Source organism: Pelodiscus sinensis, chromosome 2 (genome assembly GCF_052426305.1).
Source record: "Pelodiscus sinensis isolate ZL-2025 chromosome 2, ASM5242630v1, whole genome shotgun sequence".
NCBI lineage: Eukaryota > Metazoa > Chordata > Testudines > Trionychidae > Pelodiscus > Pelodiscus sinensis.
This window is the reverse complement of record NC_143053.1, coordinates 225220548-225241827: the sequence shown is the minus strand read 5'-3', so window position 1 is coordinate 225241827 and position 21280 is coordinate 225220548. Positions and strand designations below refer to the sequence as shown.

Sequence of the window (21280 nt, the reverse complement as noted above, 5' to 3'; positions counted from 1 at the left end):
TCGAGGCATGCTTCTGAACCCCCAGCCCTACACCCTGCACATTCATGCCTGGCTCCTCTCCGGTTCCATGACAATTAAACCCTCTGTTCAGAGCAGGTGAGGACTGTGCTTTTACACAGAAGACATCCGTCAACCAGAGCCACTTAACTGCCAAAATGGAGACAGTTCTACTTGTGGCACCAACAAAAGCACGTTGATCCCCAGACTTCACTGATACAAACAAAATGCAGGACAATGTAGCACTTTAAAGACTAACAAGATGGTTTATTAGATGATGAGCTTTCGTGGGCCAGACCCACTTCCTCAGATCAAATAGTGGAAGAAAGTAGTCACAAACAGTCCTTGATACAAACAGTCCTTGATTACATACTACACGTAAACCACGGGGGTCTGTCCATTTCCTTACTGAAGGTACATCTTGCTGCAATATCAGCCTTTCACATACGGGTTGATGGGTCATTGGTCTTTGCTCACCTTATTACCAGGAGATTCCTAAAAGGGTTCACAAATTTGTACTCCCCACAGAGAGTACCTGCCCCCTCGTGGAGCATGGTATTGGACTGCCTCATGAGACCTCCTTTCGAATCTATGGCTACCTGTACTTTTCTATTCCTATCAATGAAGGCGGTGTTCCTAATTGCCATCACCTCTGCAAGAAGAGTTAGCAAGATAGCGGCACTGATGGTGGGACCACTTTACACCATCTTCACAAAGGACAAAGTAACCCTGCGCCCACAACCCTCCTTCCTGCCCAAAGTCTGCTCCTCCTTCCACATCAGTGAACCGATAGTGTTATGCACATTTTTTCCTAAACCCCATATATCTAGAGATGCTGTGCTACATACTCTTGACATTAGGTGCTCATTGGCCTTTTACATTGACAGAATCCGAGCCTTCTGTAAAACTATACACCTCTTTGTGTCTATTGCAGAACACTCGCGAGGCACACCAATCTCAACTCAGTGTATTTCTAGATGGAGATCATCTTGCATAGTCCAGTGTCACTCTACCCACAATAGGCCTTTACCAGCCCCACCAAGAGCACACTCTACTCATGCTACGGTGACATCAATGGCTTTTCTAAAGAACGTGTGTAGGGTAAACTGAGGCAGTCCATGATATCTTGCTGAGAACTGACAACTCAAATCCGAAATTATTAGGCCAGGCCTGGAAAGCATACGGGCAGGCAGTTACCGTGTCCCTGGTTCCCTGGCAACTACATTCCAAAGGGGCCTCACTCTGATAAGGCCTGGCTGGTATCAGCCAGGCTGCATGGTTTTTTCTTACTGTCTCCTGTGATTTCAGATTAATGAGCTTGGATCTCAAGGACTGTTCCAACACAAGGATGGAGTCATCTCGCAGTAGACATCACAATTTCAGCTAACAAGCTAACAGCAATATATCCATTCTGGGGGCTGCTATCCTGTTTATGTTGGCTCATTTAGCTTGTTAGGAATAACTACCTGTATTAGTGATAACATGTTTAATTGGCAATGGGCGGAGATACTGTGTAACTTTTGTAGTCCACTGGCTTATGTGCATATCTCACTTCCACTGCTAGACCTATCAAATCACTTCTCTGTCCATCTGCTACCTATATAATCTAATGTATGTTTTGGTTAAGTTAGAGCTCTCTGGGCTAATACCTGGTTGGCATTTCACCAGCGCTGTGTGTTCAATAAATCCTCTGCTTGTTTTCACCTGCACCCAGTGTGTCCGGAATTATTCCCTACAACGTGCCCCTTACAGTTGTCTACCAGACAGCGACCTGGTCGTCCGACCATGCTCGTGCCAGACACTGCAATTATGCCACAGGTTACTGAAGATACACTGGTGGCTATGACAGTGTTATCTACATCTGTCAAGCAGTGACTCTGAGCCCCACCATCCTGGTGGAGTACTGCTTTGTATTCCCCAACAGTGGAGCACCCACGGGGATACTACTTGAAGAAGAAAAGGAAGTTACTCACCTGTGCAGTAATGACTATTCTTCGAGATGTGTCCTCCTATGGGTGCTCCACTACCCTCCCTTCCTCCCCGCTGCTTGGAGTTTAATTTACTTGGGCATATATGAGAAACTGAGGAGGGGTGGGCTACGTGTGTGTGAGGTGCTGAAGCGCAAACAGCATGAGGCGCCTCTCGTGCGTGCATGTCCCGGCTGATAACTGCCCTGAAAAGCTCCAATGTATGACACTGGGGATGACCCATTACCAACAGTAGAGCACCCATGGGGAGATACATCTCGAAGAACAGTCGTTACAGCACAGGTGAGTAACTTCCTTTTTAGGGCAACTTTTCAGCTGCTGCTCAGAGACTGAAGATCTAGCCTGACTCTGTATTTAATTTTAACTTTGCAGAAAAATGAAACATACTGTTCAGTTTTGGCTATGATAAACATTTGTCTTCTTTCTCCCTAATTAAAAGAATGAATCTCCTTTTTAACTGAAAATTTCATCTTAACATTGACCATGGAGAGGTGAAGAACACCTCTAAATCAACAACAATAGTAATAGATCATTTCTATCTATTGTTGTAGAGGAGAAGAAACCTAAAGTCAAGAAACCAAAGTCTGAATTCCCTATATATATTGCTTCAGAATCCAATGCATATATACCGTCATATGATCACGGAGCATCTATTGAAGAGATTGAGGAACAGGTGGATGATTGGTTGGAGAATAAGAACAGAACATACAAAAAAAAGGCAAGTTAAAATGTCCCTTTACATTTGTCAAGTATATTTACAAATTCTTTTTTCAGTGATTGCACCTGTGCATTCAGCTCTTGGGTGTGGGTGGGTGGGTGTGTGTGTGTGTGTGTGTGTGTGTGTGTGTGTGTGTGTGTGTGTGTGTGTACGCGCGCATATGCGCGCGCCCTGCTCGCAGTCAGCAGAAATTTTCCCCTCAGTGGTATCTGTTGGGCTGCTTGAGCACCCTTTGCTTATCGTGTGGCACTGGTACCAATATAAAGGGCTCAGCCAACCCCAAGTCTCCTCAGTTCCTTCTTACTACCAGTAACAGTCCCTGGAAGGCAGGTCTTGTTTTTTTAAATATTCTGTGTCTGTGTTCTCTTATATTTTATTCTAAATAGTTTACCATTATTAAGTACACCAGACTTTGTTTTTCCTTTGTTTTCAAACACTTTTTCCATTTCCTACGTGCTTGGTCCCATATCACTGTAGGCCATTGGGTGTTGAGCACTGAGAAGTAGGAGCCACACACTAATTTATTTCTGTCCCTCTCACGAAGAACTTCGGGTGCAGGAAGTTGTCTCTCTTTCAGGTGAGAACCATAGAGGAGGTTCCATAGAATTTACAAGAGAAGGATTTCTACTCCCATTATTTCCTAATCCCAAAAGCAAAGAGGAGTCTCAGACCTGTATCAGCTCTCAAAAAGATAAAAGTTTGCATGGTCACCCTGGCTTTAATTTTTTTCTCTCTTCAGATCCTGTAGACTGTTAGATAACCTTTGATTTAAGACACCCTACTTTCACGTGTTGATCTACAGAGCGCATAGAAAGTCCTCCTCCAACTATTATTTCTGTGGGTGCTCCAATCAGATGTTAGTACATCCTCACGTTGGTGATCAGAGATCTTTAGCCTTCCCACAACGCACATGCATGGTCACTGTCTCTCGCTGTTTTCGTCCGTTAGCTGCATGCGTGGTATGGGTCCCCTCAGCTCCTTTTCAACTGTCATTGGCAGAAGACAGAGTTTTGGAACAGTGCTCTCCCAACTGAAAAAAGATTTAAAAAATTAGTAGTTTTAGTAATTTTAATAGTTATTGGTCAATTGTTGGTTAGCCTTAGTTGTTTTTTCTTAAAAGAAAAACAAGACAAATACAAACAAACAAAAAAACCACACACCAACACTGTTGCTCCCCAGGTTTGTTTTGGGTTTTTTTTCCCATTTTTTTCTCCAAATTCTACGTGCCTCCGTTTTTCTCATTATGCCAGGTTCCTCTGGCTTTAAAAAGATGTGTTTCTTTCAGAAACTCAGTGCCCACTTAGGATGGACATGCCTCCTGCATAAAGTGCCTCAGCAAAGGCCATGTATCAGAGAAATGCCTACACTGTTAGAGCATGGCTGCTAGGGCAAGAGAAGACCAGGAGATGAAGCTCAAGAACGTGCTGTGGGAGAAATTCCTTCAGCCTCTGGAGTCGAAGACAGTGGTGCCTGTGGAGCCATTAACTTTGAGGAAAAGAGCAAATTCATTCCCTATGCGGGACCCCCCCATAAGTCGTGGGCTTCTCTGGCACGGTCCCTGCCAGCTGTGACGTCAGCATCCCTTGCTGCTCGTCCACCAGTGCCGTCCACCTTTGGCACTGTGGGAAAGTGCAAAGCAATACCGACAAACAGGGCAGAGTTTGAGCTGAAGAGAAAAACCAGCTCGTCTGCACAGTCTGGCATAGCCTCTCTCTTGGCACCAACCAAAGCTGACATGCTGCCTCCACCAGTGCTAATGGATATGGCGGCACCAGAATGATCTTCTGACTCCTGATGCCTGCTGGAACCTAAGCACACACCCGCACTAGAGATTCCAAAGCCACGAGCCCAGAAAGCAACAGAGTCCTGGCACTGAACACAATTGCCAGCACCATTACCTCTGGTGCTGACAGACAACTCACCTCCTCATTCTCCCATAATTGAGGAAGCTAGTCCACATTGACATTCCTCTGAGTACATTTCATTTCCCCCCTACTCCATCCTCTACTGGCACCAGACCCGGCACTAGCCATGGGAGCAGGCTCTCCTCTAAGTACTTATCACCAACAGTGTCATTGGAGCATTCAATTCGGCACTGACCACCATGCCATCATCCATAGAACCTTTGGTTTAACAACTTGTGGCCTTATCCTCTGCAGCAGTATAAATCTCAGTGGCCACCCTGGGAACTGTGGTGCCAATACCGCACCCACTCTTCACATTGGTGCCAATCATGGGAGTCAACTTTAGCAACCCCAGCACACACAACAGTGTGGTCTCTTCCTCCTACTGCTCAGTCCTTGCCAACCCTCCCTCCCCCACCATCATCCTCGATGACCACTCAATCAGATCCTGTGGAGGAGGATGACAATTTACTTCGATTGAATTCCAACAACTACTCTCCACTTCCTCACTCTTCTTTGTCCCCTGACAAGGCTATGTTTTCTTCTTCTTCCTCTCCCCCCGCAGATGACCTGAAGCAATTTCAGTATCTATTTAAGAGCGTGGCATAGTCCCAACACATAGCTCTGCAGGAGGTAAAAGAAAACCAGCATAAGTTGCTGAAAATTGTGCAGCCTACCACATCTAAAATAACACTACTGGTTGACGAGGCCATTATGGAACCATCTGAAACTATATGGCAGACATTGGCCTCTACCCCCCTCCACTAATCGCAGGGCAGATAGAAAATACTTTGTCCCAGTGAAGGGTATGGATTTTCTTTTCTCCCACCCCAGCCAAATTTATTGGTGGTAGATGCTGTCCATCGTAATTCTAGACAGCCACAATTTAAATTGATGCCCCAGGATGAAGAACATAAGAGACTGAATATTTTCGGGAGGAAAGTTTACTCCTCTGCCACTCTGCAGTTCAGAATCTCCCAACTACACAACCCTCCTTGCCAACTACGATCATGCCAATTAAACTAGGCTGCAGGAGCTTTTAAAGGACCTCTTTGAACAAAAGAGGCCACAGTTACAATCAGTCATGTAAGAGGGCCAATTAATTGCCTAGACGGCGCTGCAGGTGTCCATGGATGTAGTGGATATGGTGGCCAGGGTGACAGCAACAGCAGTTGTACTGTACGTCATGGTTACAATCATTGGGCATCCCCCATGAGCTACAGACAAAAGTAGAGGTGGTTCTTCGAGTGATTGTTCATATCCATTCGAATGAGGTGTGCACGCATAGCGTGCACGATATCCCGGAGCTTTTTTCCTTAGCAGGTTGCTGCCTGGAGTGACACTGCTATAGCAGAGCATAAATACCCCTGCTGGCGCTCCCCCTCCTCAGTTCCTTCTTACCACCCGTGACGGTCATTGGAGCTTCGCTGCTTTTGTGCAGTTTCTAGCATGTGTTGTTTGCCCACTGGCAGTTCTTCTTTTATTGTTTTTCAAGTAGTTGTAGTTGTTAGGTACCTAGTTAAGTGTTTGTAGTTGTTATCTCTCCCCTTCAGGGGAGGGGGATGCCAGGCCCGCACGGCTTTAAACCTTGTGCGTCCTGTGCAAAATCAATGCCTAAAGGAGACCCCCACGATGCTTGCCTTAAAGTGTCTGGGAGAGTCCCACTTCACAGACTCTTGTAAAATTTGTAGAAGTTTTAAGCCGCGTTCTAAGCGGGAAAGAGATTCCCACTTAAAATTGCTGCTTATGGAGTTGGCTCTCCAACTAGCACAGTCTCGAGAGGTCATGGTGCGTAGTGCACTGGCGTCGGTGCGAGAAGCAGAACTAGGCCCCTCCCATACCAGGGCACCGAAGACGTCAGCACCCAGGCACCGGTTACAGTCCCCAGCTCCGAAGAGGAAGAAGGACTCTAGGGGAAGGTCACCAGGTCATAAGACCCATGTGGGCCGGCACCGCCTACGTTCCCTGTGCCCAGACTCCCCCAGATCAAGTCGTGTCGGTGCACAGAGGGGGAGTGATGACCCACCTCGTGCTCAGAGCCCAGGTCCGATTCCCACACACTGGCCTTCCACTCCAGAGACATTCGAGGCAGCCCACGAGCTCATTGAGCTGATGGCCTCGCCTCCATCGCCCCTGCACTCGGAGGGGTTTTTGCCTTCGGCACCAGGGGCCATGGCGGCACCAGTTGCAGCACCAAAGCCAGTAGCCTGGTTGGCACCGGTGGCTTTCAGCACCAGTGGCTTCTACAGCGCCAGCATCAATGTCAACGTTGATGACAGCATTGACACCTGCACTGAGGGCATCGGCATCGGCGGATCCCCAGCACGTGTGAGGGGACCACACAGCACTGGTAGTTAATGCCTGTTCTCAGGGCGCATGTCTGGCACCAGCATCGCATGCTTCGTTGTCACCGGCGCCATTTGCAGCCCCCACTCCTAGTTCTGTGCAGCAGCTGCCCAGCACCGGAGTTCCGGCACCGCCATTAATGCATCCACCCAGACAGACCTATGAAGGAAAGCCAGAGTCCATGTCTAGGTATAGGCTTAGTCTCCCTTCCAGGCACTCCTCCACAGCACCGCCCTGGTCCGCTTTGGACTACTCCTCTGAGTCTGAGGCAGAGTTGCTGTGCTTGGAGGGCTCGTCTAGGGTTTCGTCTTGTTACTGCTCACATTCTCGGCACCTGCCAGTGCTGAAAGATTTTCAGCAGATGTGGCCTCCGCAGGTTCAACCGCCCTGGCCATTTTGGATGCCTTGGGCATATCATCAGTGGCAGAGCCCACTGCCACCCTTTTGAGCATCCAGTGTCTCCCATCGGAGGAGCACCCTGTCCGCCTCAATGTAGAGACCTCCTTCGTCCTCTAGGGTAGACAGTCCACAGAGGGGGAAGGCATTAGGGGAAGTGGCTGCAGTGGGTACCCCACAACCTGCTTGTGCAGAACCCCAGCAGACGACCTGCTCTCCAGAGGTGGTGGAAGACCCTGGGCCTGTTAGGGAGTCATCATCATCATCGTCCCCCGATGAGGCCCTGGCGGACCCAGCTCCGTCCATGCCAGCAATAGACTCTAGAGCGCATCAAGAGTTTCTCTATAGGCTGACAGCTAATCTGGGAGTACCAGCGGAGTCAGAGGCTGAGGATTCCTACCCAATGGTTGACATCCTCACTGCAGATGCCCCTGCCAACTTGGCCCTACCTCTAAATAAGACAGTGGCTAAGATCATAAACACCTTGTAGGAAACTCCAGCACCTATAATCCCCATCCTTAAAGGGGTTGAGAAAGAGGTACTTCGTTCCACAATCAGGGCATGAGCACCTCTACTCGCATCCGGTTCCAGGTTCACTGGTGGTCCAGGCGGACACTCAGAAGGATAGGCAGGGGCATCCTAGACCTACACCAAAGGCCAAGGAGCCCAAGCGCCTTGACTTGCTGGGGCGCAGTCTGTGTGACAGGTGGTGTCCAGTTGTGCATCACCAACCAGCAGGTGATGCTCAGTCACTATGCCTATAACATGTGGCAGGCGATGGATAAGTTCCGGGACAGGCTGCTCCCAGATGCTAGGCAGGAGTTCGCGGCTATGGCCACGGAGGGGAGGACCATAGCATGCACGGCCCTATAAGCCTCCCTGGATGCAGTGGACTCAGTGGCCAGGACCATGGCCTCTGGTATGGTCATGTGTTGGAGTGCCTGGCTGCAGGTGTCGGGGATCCCGCTGGATGTGCAGTCCACGATCAAAGACCTTCCCTTTGATGAGAGAGCCCCTTTTTCCGAACACACGGACTCCAGACTGCGTAGTCTGAAGGACACAAGGACTATGCTTAGAGTGCTAGGCATTCACACTCCAGCGCCTCAGAGGAGGCAGCTACTTATTAGGCAGCCGGGGAGATCGCAGTTCCAGCCTTCTCAGCTGGACCAGTGGAGGTGTCATCCTCGTGGTTCGAGCTGAGGTATAGGTAGTGCGGCAGGTGCCGCTTCCACCTGTAATAGGTGACATCGCCCGCAGGCTGATGCAGATAGGGGAGTCATTCAGCCCTCCACCCAGCAGTCTAAGCAGACATTTTGATAGTGCGCCTGAGGACCGTGTACCAGCCCCCGATATCACCCCGCCATTTAGGGACAGGTTGCCTCATTTTTCCCGAGCCTGGGCCCGCATCACGTCCAACAGGTGGGTGCTGGGCTTGGTAAGGATGGGTTACTCCATCCCCTTTTTGAGTTCCCTGCCTTCCCTTCCCCCCTCCAAGTCCCTTTTCAGGGCCCCATCTCACGAGGCCCTCCTCCGTCAGGAGGTCCTCTCACTCATGGAAAAGGGAGTGGTGGAAAGGATCCCGTCCCATTGGGAGGACAAGGGGTTCTATTCCCATTATTTGATTATCCCCAAGCCCAAGGGAGGACTTCGTCTTATCCTGGATCTCAGAAACATCAACAAAGCTATAAAAAAGGCAAGGTTCAGGATGCTGACCCTGGCCTCCATTATTCCAGCTCTAGAAATAGGGGATTGGTATGCGGCCCTCGACTTGAAGGACCACTTATTTTCACGTGTCCATACGGCCAAGTCACAGGAGCTTTCTCCGTTTTGTAGTGGCCCACAGCCACTATCAGTTTGCTGTGCTCCCCTTTGGGCTCTCCACTGCCCCCAGGGTCTTTACAAAATGTATGGCGGTGGTGGCGGCCTTTCTCAGGAGGCACGGAGTCTTAAGTGTTTCCATACTGAGATGACTGGCTCATTCATGGGCGGTCCAGGGAACCAGTTATAGCGCATATAGACTTTACAAGGACTGTCTTCGGAAAGCTCAGGCTCACGTTAATGAGGAGAAGTCACTGCTAACCCCCTTGCAGGACATAGAGTTTGTGGGGGCCTATATAGATGCCAGATAGGGGCAGGCATATCTCTTCAGGACCAGATTCCAAACTATGGCTGCCTAACGCTGTTCCCACTCACAACGGCTCAGAATTGCATGAAACTGCTTGGACATATGGCAGCCTACACATATGTGGTCCGTCACGCCAGGTTGAGACTCAGATCGGTGCAGGTTTGGCTGGCAAGGTCTTTCAACAAGGCCAGAGCACATTGGGACACCCTGACGGTGATTGCCTCCCTGCAATGGTGGGCTCGGGAGGACAAAGTGTGCAAAGGGGTGCCTTTTCAGGTGGAGGTTCCCTTGGTCACACTAATAACCGGTGCCTCCGACAAGGGTTGGGGTGCACATTTGGAGCGCTACAGGACACGGGTTATGGGCTTCCCTTGAATAGGTCCTACATATAAACGTCAGGGAGTTGAGGGCTGGCAGGAGGGCATGCAAGGTCTTCCTGACCACTCTCTTAGGGAAATTTGTATCGGTGATGCTAGACAACAAGGCAGCAGTGTTTTATAGAAACAAGCAAGGGGGGGTTCGGTCTTCTCCCCTGTATCGCGAAGCTGTGGGAGTTTTGCATAGCCCCTGATATTCAGTTCCAGGTGGTGTACTTGCCAGGTTGCAAGAACACACTGGCAGACTCACTGAGTAGGTCCTTCAGAGCCCACAAGTGGTGCTTGAAGAATGTCACTCTTTTACCTCTCTTCCAGAAGTGGGGTCCTCCACAGGAGGACCTGTTTGCCACAGAGGCAAACAGGAAGTGTCCCCAATACTACTTATTCCTGGGCCTAGAGATGGAGTCAAAAGGGGATTCCTTGGTCGCTCCTTGGCCGTGGGGACTACTGTATATTTTCCACCCATTCCCCGTTGTTCCCAGGGTTCTAACCAAGATCAGGTAGTCCAAGTCTCGAGTCATCTTGATAGCCCCGGACTGGCCCAGACAGTTTTGGTACCCCATGCTATTGGAACTGGTGCGGGACAAGCTGCAACCCCTCTCGCTAGTTCCGGATTTGATCACGCAATCCTGGGAGGGGGTCTCTTCTACCATCCAAATATCAAGTCCCTCTACCTGATGGCATGGCTTATTCATGGCTAACGCAGCCTGAGCTTGCCTGCTCTGAGGGTGTGCAGGCAGTTCTTCTGGGGAGCAGAACGCTGGCTACCAGGTTGTCCTATGCCGCTAAGTGGAAGAGGTTCTCCCTGTGGGTGTTCAGGAAGGGCATAGACCTGTCCTCGGCCCCTATCCCAGTGGTCCTTGACTATCTTTTTGAACTGTGTCAGGCAAGCCTGTTCACCTCGTCTATGAGGGTCCACTTAGTGTCCCTGTTGGCCTGGGGGTTGGCGGCAGATCCCTTTTCACTAGCCCTGTGGTTAAGAGGTTCTTCAAGGGGCTAGATAGGTTGTTCCCGTATGTGGGCACCAGTGCCTCAGTGGGATCTGAACCTGGTGCTTACTTGACTTATGTCTCCCCCGTTTGAGCCCTTAGCCACGTGTCCACTTAACAGTTGTTTAAGGTGGCGTTCATAGTAGCCATTACCTCAGCGCGCAGGATGTCGGAGCTTCGGGCTCTGACCGTGGAACCACGCTATGTAGTGTTTTCAGCGGATAGGGTCAGCTTACACCCCCACCCAGCATTCCTCCCCAAGATGGTGTCATCTTTCCACATGTCCCAGGACATTTATTTATCCATTTTCTTCTCAAAGCCCCACCTCTCCCCTAAGGAGCAGGCCTTGCATTCTCTCGATGCAAAAAGAGCTGTAGCTTTTTATTTAAACAGAACAAAGCACTTCCGCAAATCTTCTCAGCTGTTTATTTCTTTTGCGTAAAGGATGAAGGGGTTGCCGGTGTTGGCCCAAAGGCTGTCCACTTGGATCTTCTTATGTATCAGGGAGTGTTACGTTATGGCGCACAAAGAGCTGCCCCAGGTCAGCACTCACTACCAGAGCGCAGGTGTCCTCTGTGGCTTTTGTGGCACAGGTGCCTATCATTGATACTTGTAGAGCGGCCATGTGGTCCTCCGTCAACATATTTGCTGCACATTATGCCATTACCCAGCAAGCCAGAAGTGACACTGCTCTGGGTTCTGCGGTACTCAGTTCAGTTCTGTGAAAAGGACAATAAGGGGAGAAAGTTTATACGTGTGGACAATGTTGCTACCTCAGTTGAGTACTTTGCGTTCAATAAAGTTTGATGGTTATGTTGCTTATCTGTTGGTGACTTGTTTCTCTCAGGAATGTCTCTACCCCACCTCCTTTGGGTTTAGCTGGGGAGTCACCTCATTCGAATGGACATGAGCAATCACTCGAAGAAGAAAAAACGGTTACTTAGCTGTAACTCTTGTTCTTCGAGATGTGTTGCTCATGTCCATTCGATTTCCCCCCTCCCCCCACCTCCACTCCGTCAGAGTCTCCGGCAAGAAGGAACTGAGGAGGGGGAGTGCCGGCAGGGGTATTCATGCTCCGCTACAGCAGCACCACTCCAGGGGGCGACCTGCTAGCCCGACGGATACCTCCAGGGAAAAAACTCTCTGGGATACCGTGCATGCAGCGCTTGCACACCTCATTCGAATGGACATGAGCAACACATCTCAAAGAACAACAGTTACAGGTAAGAAACCGTTTTATCTGCGTTTTGACAGGAATCAACTTTTTGCGGCTCAAACGGACAAGGTTCTTCACTCAATGAAGGATTTGTAAACACCTCTTCAAACATTAGGCATATACATGCCACTTAATAAGAGAAGGAGGTACATCCCGTATCAGAGGCCAAGAGATGGCTCTTATCAGACAGCAATAGAGGTCATTTGATCATAGGTCCAAACAATGGCCCGATATGTGAAGAGCTCAGCACATCCACTGCAAATTTGAAGGTGTGGTCAAGGGCCTGCGCGACCTCCCTACAGAACCAGTGCACACCCCTTACATTTTCCATCACTTTCTGAGACCTTTTTACCATCAGTGGGACCTCATTACTATGGACTAATGGGTACTCAAGAGCATCAAAACAGGCTATACAATCCCCTTTACTTCTATTTCCCCTACCTAACCACCCTTCCCATCCCTCTTCAGGGACCCCTCTCGTGAGTCCCTTCTATAAGCAGAGGTACAAAAACTACTCAGCTGGGGGCCTTAGAGCACGTTCCACCCAAATTTCACGAAGACGGTTTTATTTCAGCTATTTCCTTCCAAAAAGACAGAAGGTTAGAGGCCGATCTTAGATCTCAGGAAACTCAACAAGTTTGTCCACAACCATAAATTCAGGATGGTGACTTTGGGAACTATCACACCTGCACTGGATAAGGGGGATTGGTTCTCAGCCCTTGACCTTCAAGATGCATACTTGCACATAACTATCCACCCAGCTCACAGGAAGTTTGTCTGGTTTACAGTAGGCAATGACCATTATCAGTATCGAGTCCTTCCCTTTGGACTTTCTACATCACCACATGAAATTTCCAAGATGTTGGCCATTGTGCCTGCATTCCTCAGAAAGCAAGGCATTATCATATTCCCATTCTTAGAAGATTGTCTAATCAAAGGGACTTCACGACAACAAATGCTAATCATGACAGACATTACCAGGGATGTTTTTTCCTGACAGGATATGCTTGTAAATGTACAGAAATTCACTCTGGAACCTACCTAGAGAATAGAATTCATCCGAGCATTGCTAGATGCTGTGACAGCCAGAGCCTCTTTTCCTCTACACCAATTTCAAGCCCTATGCGATATAATAGACAGTGTACTTCATGTTCCTATTACAACTGTCTGCATCTGTCTTCAGGTTGTAGGCCACATAGCAGCTGCTAGTTTTGTGGTATGTCTCGCGAGACTCGACATGCAATGTCTACATGCATTGTTGGCCTCAGTTTACACCCCCAACTGGCACAGCTTTGCCAAATGAGTCGCACATCTGCCATTAGTGTTGACATCACTGCAATGGTGGACCTGTTCACATAATCTGCCCTTTCACCATTCAGACCCCTCACACGTAATAACTACAGATGCATCCTTCACAGGATGGGATGCCCACTGTGGACATCAGATGGTGATCAGCTGTTTGTCGGTTCAGTGCGCTAGTCTGGACGCTCCCGCGCCAACATGAAAGCCCTTTATCGACCTCCCCAGTAAACCTCATCCTACGAGGCATAATGGGGAGGTCGATAAAGGGCTTTCAGGTTGGCGTGGGAGCGTCCAGACTAGCGCGCTGAGCCAACAAACAGCTGATCAGCTGTTTGTCGGCTCAGCGCGGCAGCCATTTAAATTTAAATGAATCCGCGATTATTTAAATCACGGCTTCATTTCCCTTTGCCGTTCAGCCTAATCTACATGGCTCCATCGATGGAGCCATGTAGTTTAGACACACCTCCAGATAGTAAAGCTTTGCTATTCTTTCCCCCCAATTCTACTCCTGAACTCTAACAAGCAGGACCACATCTAGGTTACATTAATAACTTCAGTGTGGTCCTACAATTACAATGGTTTCCCGCTCTATTAAATCTCTCCATGGCAATGCCAGTCTGACTCAAGTTGCATTTGAATTTGATCTCCCAAGAGTACAGTCAGCTGCTGCACCCAAACTTGCAGTTCCTTCATTTAATGGCCTGGAAGCTCCTTAGCTAAATCCCGAAGAGCAAACTTGTTTGGCACAATTTTTCCAGATCTTATTAAGTAGCAGAAAGCACTCCATCAGAGCTGCCTACCTGTCAAAATGGAAACAATTCTATGGGCTTGTCAGAGAGGCATTTCACTGATGCAGTCACCAATCCAACATGTATTTAACTGTCCAGGTTCACTTGGCAGCAATATCAGCTTTCCACCCTTGTGTGGATAGCTATTGTTGTTTTTTAAATGAAATGACATTTGGGTTCTGTAAAGGCCTGAAGAGGTTGTACCTTCAATTAAAGCAGGATTTTTCCTGTCCAATTTGAACTTTGGTCTTATTTAATCTTATGAGACCACCATTTGAGCCTTTAACAGTGTGTTCTTTATTGCACCATTTGTGGAAGATGGTTATCCTAATTACTATTGATAGTGCAAGAAGATATCTGAACTCCATGTCCTCATCTGAGTTCCTTCTCTAGCAGTAGTTTTAAATTTTCATGTCAGTCAATTTACTTACATTTAAGCAGCAACCTAGTTATTGGTGCACACTTTTTTCCTCTCATTATGCCATCATCCAGTACAATTGAGATCATGCCAAATTCAGTCAAGCAGTATTACAGTGTGTATGTGAATTCCAATCCCTCTGTTTATATTATTGCTTAGCAGACACCAAGAGTGGATTGTACATGTGCAATCACTTGAAGAAGAAAAACAGTTACTAAGCTTTTGTGACTGTTTTTCTTTGAGATGATCTGCATGTATCCATTTAATGATTGGCCCTCCTACTCTTCTAAATCAGAGTTTCTGGAAAGAAGAAACTAAGTGGGCTAAGGGTCTGCTGGTTGCTTTATACTGGTATAAGCAGCACACAACCACATTAAGGCACTTTACTCACCCTAAGGGTACCAGTGAGGGAAAAATGTCTGCGGCCTGCGTGTAGTGCATGCATACAAAGGAAGGAATGGACATGTGCAACACATCTCAGTTTTTTACCTTACATTTAAACTTTTATCTTTAGGGATTTTTTTTTTTTTTTTGGATAAGGTCATTGTGACCTATGAATCCCTTTATGCCGACTGGCAAAGGGCACATTCAATATGCCATTTTCAGAATATCTGATGAGACGGTATCTTGTATGGCATATAAACCTGTTGTCATACTGATCAGTGTCATCATGTGGTGTATGTATGTATAAGGAGTTTTGTGTGTGTGCTGGAAATATGTTTGTAAAGCATATTTTGGAACTAGTGGGCACGAAAATTGCCCTGGACAAAGGAATGCTGTGTTATTCTTTGCCTGTCTCTCCAATACAAATTGACCAAGGGGAGGCAAGAGACGACGAACGCACATTTTCATCTAAGGTAAAGTAATTAAACCAACTGGAAAAGCAAATGAACCACAACCAGGTTTTATGTTTCTATTGGTGATGCACATGCCTTGAGGCACATAAAATTTTATTCTCCACATGGATAGAAAAAATTTGCATATGGATAGAAAAGGTTAGAGGAATCACTGGTCATGAGTGATTCAGAGACCTAGGATTAGATCATGTATTTCTAAAATGGGGAGTTCCCTTGGTAGATCTGTTTGCGTCCAGTGTGAAAGTGGTTTTCCCATTTATGCAGCTGATCTTGCAGGCTCTGTCTGATGCTCCCATCCCAACTCTTTGCTTGACAAGCTGGTGCAACCTTCTCCCACAAACAGCACAAAATTGAATTCAGGACCCAGCAATCATGCTTGGCAGCAATCTATTCTAAATCGGTTGCCTGAGTAACCACAGGGATTCCTTTATCTTTCCTATACAATGACAACATTCCAAAGTTGAACCCATTCAACCTTTGCTCTTGACAAAAATCTGTTTGAAGACTCAAATTATAGACTCTTTTTTTCTTAAACTATTATGAGGCTCTCTTCACTGATCCAGGGATGCTTCAAGAGCTGAGGACCTAGCACTGAGTTGGCTACAGTCAGCACTGATAACATGAAACAAAGCCTTTCCTCATCAGATGATGGAAGACGGGAGCCTTCAATCTCTAACACTTCTGTGGCCTCAGCTAGTTCTGAACAGAAGGCTGACTGGTTGGTTGGTTATAATAAAAGGTTTTGGTTGAATCAGACTAACTTCAGCCCAGTAACTGGCTTTCTTTGAAGTCGAAGGCACACTTTTTGTCAGCAGAAGCTGATGGTTAATGTCATGTTTATTATCTCTGCAAACTTATATATCCATTACTATAAACTACTCATAGTCTCCTATAGACAACCACCTAACCTCAAGATGATTCTTACCAACAACCACAGGACATACCACACTAATACCAACCCTGGTACCTTCCCTTGCAACAAACCCTGTTGCCAGCTTTGTCCACATATTCACTCTGCTGATACCATTATTGGACCTAACCAAGTGAGTTATAAGATCAAGAATACATATTCCTGCGCATCCAGAAATATAATTTATGCTATCATGTGCCGAAAGTGTCCGTCTGCTTTGTACATTGGACAAACGTCTCAAACACTTCGCCAAAGGATCAATGCCCACAAAACAGATATCAGACAGGATCACAAAGAAAAAACAGTTTCTTGCCATTTCAACCAGAAAGGACACTGTCTCAACAACTTAACTACCTGCATCCTACTACAAAGACCTTTCAAATCTGCACTTGAAAGGGAATCCTCTGAACTGTCATTCATGCTAAAATTCGACACTCTACATCTGAGTTTAAACAAAGGATCTAGTTATCTTACCCATTACAAAGATAGCTTCCCCAATGATCACCTCTAATATCATTAGCCCACAGACATTCATCTTTCCCCCTCCCCATTTCCCTTCTGTTCTGAAATTTGATTTGTCCTTTTCATATGTGTTCATTTTTTAAATTGTATCATTTGGTATATATGGTTAACAATTTTCTTCCACTACTTGATCTGAGGAAGTGGGTCTGGCCCACGAAAGCTCATCATCTAATAAACCATCTTGTTAGTCTTTAAAGTGCTACGTAGTCCTGTATTTTGATATAAACTACCAGTGACTATTAACAAGGACATAAGCAGTAACCATTCCTCGTGATATAATCTGGGCTATATAAGGTTTGCTTATAAATCTTTAGATGATAGACGAGAGAGTCAGCGTTCATCATCACATTAACAACCAAAAATTCCAGAAGTTACTGTCTTTCTGTTCTTCTGCCTAACACCAAACTTTCCAAGAGCACTTACTGTGGTGTCATTATTCTTTCCTGTCTGCACATTAGTCACCTTGAGGTTGTACTGACATCTCTTCTTGGTGTTTCATTAACAATTCACTTCAGTTGCTAGTAAAAACTGTCTGCAGCTGCATCATTGGTCTTGATGTTGGTGGACCATTTACTGTAATGACAAGAAGATATCCAGAGACAGTATGAAATCAGACACTGATAAGTAATTCAGTCTCTTGTAAACCTTGCAATTTCCATTAGGCATTGGGTGAAACTACTGTGAACACCCATGTGCCACCAGTCCATTGGGATAACATCAGAATAAAATATATGGTCTTCCACTTTCTTTTCAGTGCTTCCTGACCAGTGAATGAACATGCAGCTAAGTCTGGGAAGGCAAATGTGATAATGATGTAGGCTCTTCCAGACTGCCTGGTGTACTAATGTCATCCCTAGTGATTGGAAAAACAGTGTTGTTCTGCTTCTGTTCAAAATGGGTGCTAAGGCAGAACATAGTAATTACAGAGATATTATGCTGTTGTTAGTTTATGGGAAAGTCATTTATCTCATGCTAGCACGTTGAATCAATGATGCACTTTGTGACAAGGACCAGAATATTCAGTACAGCTTAAGAATGGATTGTTCTACTGTTGACCAGATCTTTACCTTGAGACAAAGCTTTTTAAGAAGATAAACAAATTTAATAAGCCATGTTTGGCACTTTTTATAAACTTCCATCAGGCTTGTGATCAGTAGATCAGACAAGTTTGTGAGATTTGAAGAGGTGACTTAGTGTCCCTGGGAAGACAGTGTCATTGATAGGAGAGCGCTACAGTGAACCAGAAAGCAGTATTTGAGTTAATGATGTATATGCATCATAGTTCCCAGTGTCTATAAGAATTCAGCAAGGCTGCGTTCTATCATCAACATTCAATAGCAACATTGATTAATTGATAGATATGCTTGAGAAGGCAGCTGTTGGGAGTGTTGAGCTGAACCCAATTCTGTTTAGAGATCTCAAATATTCCAATAACATTGTTTTGTTGGATCAATTGGTGAATTGCTGCAGCTGTTGGCTGATGGTCTTGTTATTAATCTGTATAAAAGTAAATTACTGGCTGTTGCTATCAAGCAACTTTCAGATCTTGATTACGATTACAATCAGCTTACTATTAAATCTGTCTGGACTGGTCATCAGGCAAGTGAGAACTATCAAATTTCTGGGCAGCATCATAGTGTTGGAAGATGCTTAAAAGGATAAACATTCATAGAACAGTATCTTCAGCCATTTTGAGAGCTTCTCAGTAGCTTGTGGAGGAGTCATGATATCAGACTTTCTATGAAGCTGAAGGTCTTTAGACTCAGGATCATACCAACTCTGTTGTACTTAAGTGAAATATGTGCATTGAGGAAAGCTATAGAACGCAAGATGAGTATTTTTGATTCTCATTGTCTTCATCATTTGCTCCATATTAAACGGCACAACAAGATCAGAAATATAATTAATACCAATTAACATGGGTTTATGGAAAATAGCTCTTGTCAAACTAATTTGATTTTTTTTATGTGATTGCAAGTTTTGTTTATAAGATGGTAGTATTAGTTCCATTTATTTAGACTTCTGTAGAGCATTTGACTTGGTACCACACACATTTTCATTGAAAAAAACCCTAAAACTATGTAAAATTAGCATGACATGTGAAATGGATTAAAAGCTGACAATGAAATTAGTCTGCAAATGTAATTGTAAACAGGGAATCATCATTGGATGGGTTTGGTTAGGGATAGAGCAGGGATCAGTTCTTGCCTTAATGCTATTTAACATCATTATCCAATGACCTGGAATAAAACATAAAATCATCACTGATAGTTTGCAGATGGCCCCAAAATTGGGGAAGTGGTAAATAATGAAGATGACAGGTCACTGATAGTGATGTGAAGCTATTGGTAACCTGGGGGTGAGCAAATAATATGCATTTTAATATGGCTAAATGTCTACATGTATAAACAAGAAACGTAAACCACATTTACAGGGTGAGGGATTGAATCTTGGAAACAATGACTCTGAAAAAGATTTGAGTCTTGGTCAATAATCAGCTGAAAATGATGCACCAGTACAGTGTAGTGACCAAAAGGGCTAATGTAATTCTTGGATCCATACAGAGAACATGAGAATAGCTATACCGGGTCAGACCAACGGTCCATCTAGCCACCAGTATTCTATCTTCCAGCAGTGGCAATGCCAGGTGCCAGAACAGGGAATCCTTAAGTGATTTATCCCCTGTTGCCCAATCCCAGCTTCTGACAGAGGCTGGGGACACCATTCCTGCCTATCCTAGCTAATAACTATTGATGGACCTGTCCTCCACAAACTTCTCTAGTTTTTTGAAAAACTCTGTTATAGTCTTGGTCTTCACAACATCCTCTGGGAATGAGTTCTACAAGTTGAGTGTGTGTTATGTGAAGAAATACTTCCTTTTGTTTGTTTTAAACCTGCCTACTAATTTCATTTGGTGACCTCTAGTTCTTGTGTTATAAGGAGTAATTAACTCTTCTTTTTTCACTTTCTCTATACCAGTCAATTTTATAAACCTGTATCATATCCTCCCTAATCATCTATTTTCCAAGATGAAAAGTCCCCAATCTTGTTAACCTCTCCTCATATTGAAGCTGTTCCATATCCTTAATCATTTTTGTTGCCATTTTTGTAACCTTTCCATTTCCAATATATCTTTTTTGAGATGGCGTAATCACATCTGTATGCAGTATTCAAAATGTGAACATACAGTATTTTCTATTTTATTACCTATCCCTTTCTTAATGATTCCCAACTTTCAGTTCTCTTTTTTGACTGTTGCTGAACATTGAGTAAATGTTTTCAGAGAACAATTCACAATGACTCCAAGATTCCATTGAGTGAGTAATTTAGATCCCATTATTTTATATGCAGAGTTGGGAGTATGTTTGTCTAAAATCTGAAGTCTGAAGAACATATCTTGTAAGTCGATACAGGAGAATATACAACTTTATAAAAGCAAAATAGAAGCACGGGTTGGACCTCCCTGTTCTGGAATCCTCAGGACCTGAAAGATCCTGGATAAAGGGATTTGCCATAACTCCGGGAAAGTTTGGGAAGGGGGAATGGTGCCAGCCTTCTCACTGGGCTCCTGTACCCAGCCAGCTGGCACCTCTACCCCTGGTCCTGTGACTGCAGCAGCCTTGTAGGTTCTGCAGTCACGACAGCATTTCTGCCCCACAAGCTCTGACAGCTCTGCTGGGCAGTTCTGCTCCAAGCCACTGATAGCCTTTGCTGCTGGACTTCTCTAGTCCAGCAATACCCGTGGACTTGATGCACCACAGATATTGGCCAGATCAGGGAGATACTGGACCACAGAGGTTCAACCTGTAAACAGTTGCAGACACATGTTATAATGCAAAGTACTCAGAAAAGCAAATTTTGAACAATTTCAGTTAGTATTCATAAATCTAGATTGCTGTTTTGGTTGTTTGAAGAGGAAAAGTTGTTGCTCCTGAAAATGTTTGTGTTGTAGTACAGTCTAAAGGCTTCTGTTAGGATCAGGATCCCATTATGTTAGACCCTGTTCAAACACATATGAAGACATGATCTCTGCACTGAATAACTTAGGGTATGTCTACACTACAATGTTAGTTCGAACTAACAGACGTTAGTTCGAACTAGCATTCATAGGCGCTACACTAGCGCTCCGCTAGTTCGAATTTAAATCGAACTAGAGGAGCGCTTAGTTTGAACTAGGAAAACCTCATTTTACGAGGATTAAGCCTAGTTCGAACTAGCTAGTTCGAATTAAGGGGTGTGTAGCCCCTTAATTCGAACTAGTGGGAGGCTAGCCCTCCCCAGGTTTCCCTGGTGGCCACTCTGGCCAACACCAGGGAAACTCTATTGCCCCCCTCCCGGCCCCGGACCCCTTAAAGGGGCACGGGCTGACTACGGTGCCAGTGTCAGGTGCAAGCCTGCCAGCACCCAGCCAGCAGACCCTGCACCTG

The 21280-nt window shown here is 45.9% G+C and overlaps 1 protein-coding gene across 2 annotated transcripts in view; it reads left to right on the top strand.

Annotated features, from left to right (window-relative positions):
* The window catches only part of DNAJC1 (DnaJ heat shock protein family (Hsp40) member C1), a 255874-nt gene that overhangs the window by 123891 nt on the left and 110703 nt on the right, over nt 1–21280 (top strand). For both annotated transcript variants that reach the window (XM_075922502.2, XM_075922503.2), the window contains exon 8: nt 2537–2703. In XM_075922502.2, coding sequence (XP_075778617.2) covers nt 2537–2703 — 167 coding nt within the window. The remainder of the gene's footprint in view (nt 1–2536; nt 2704–21280) is intronic.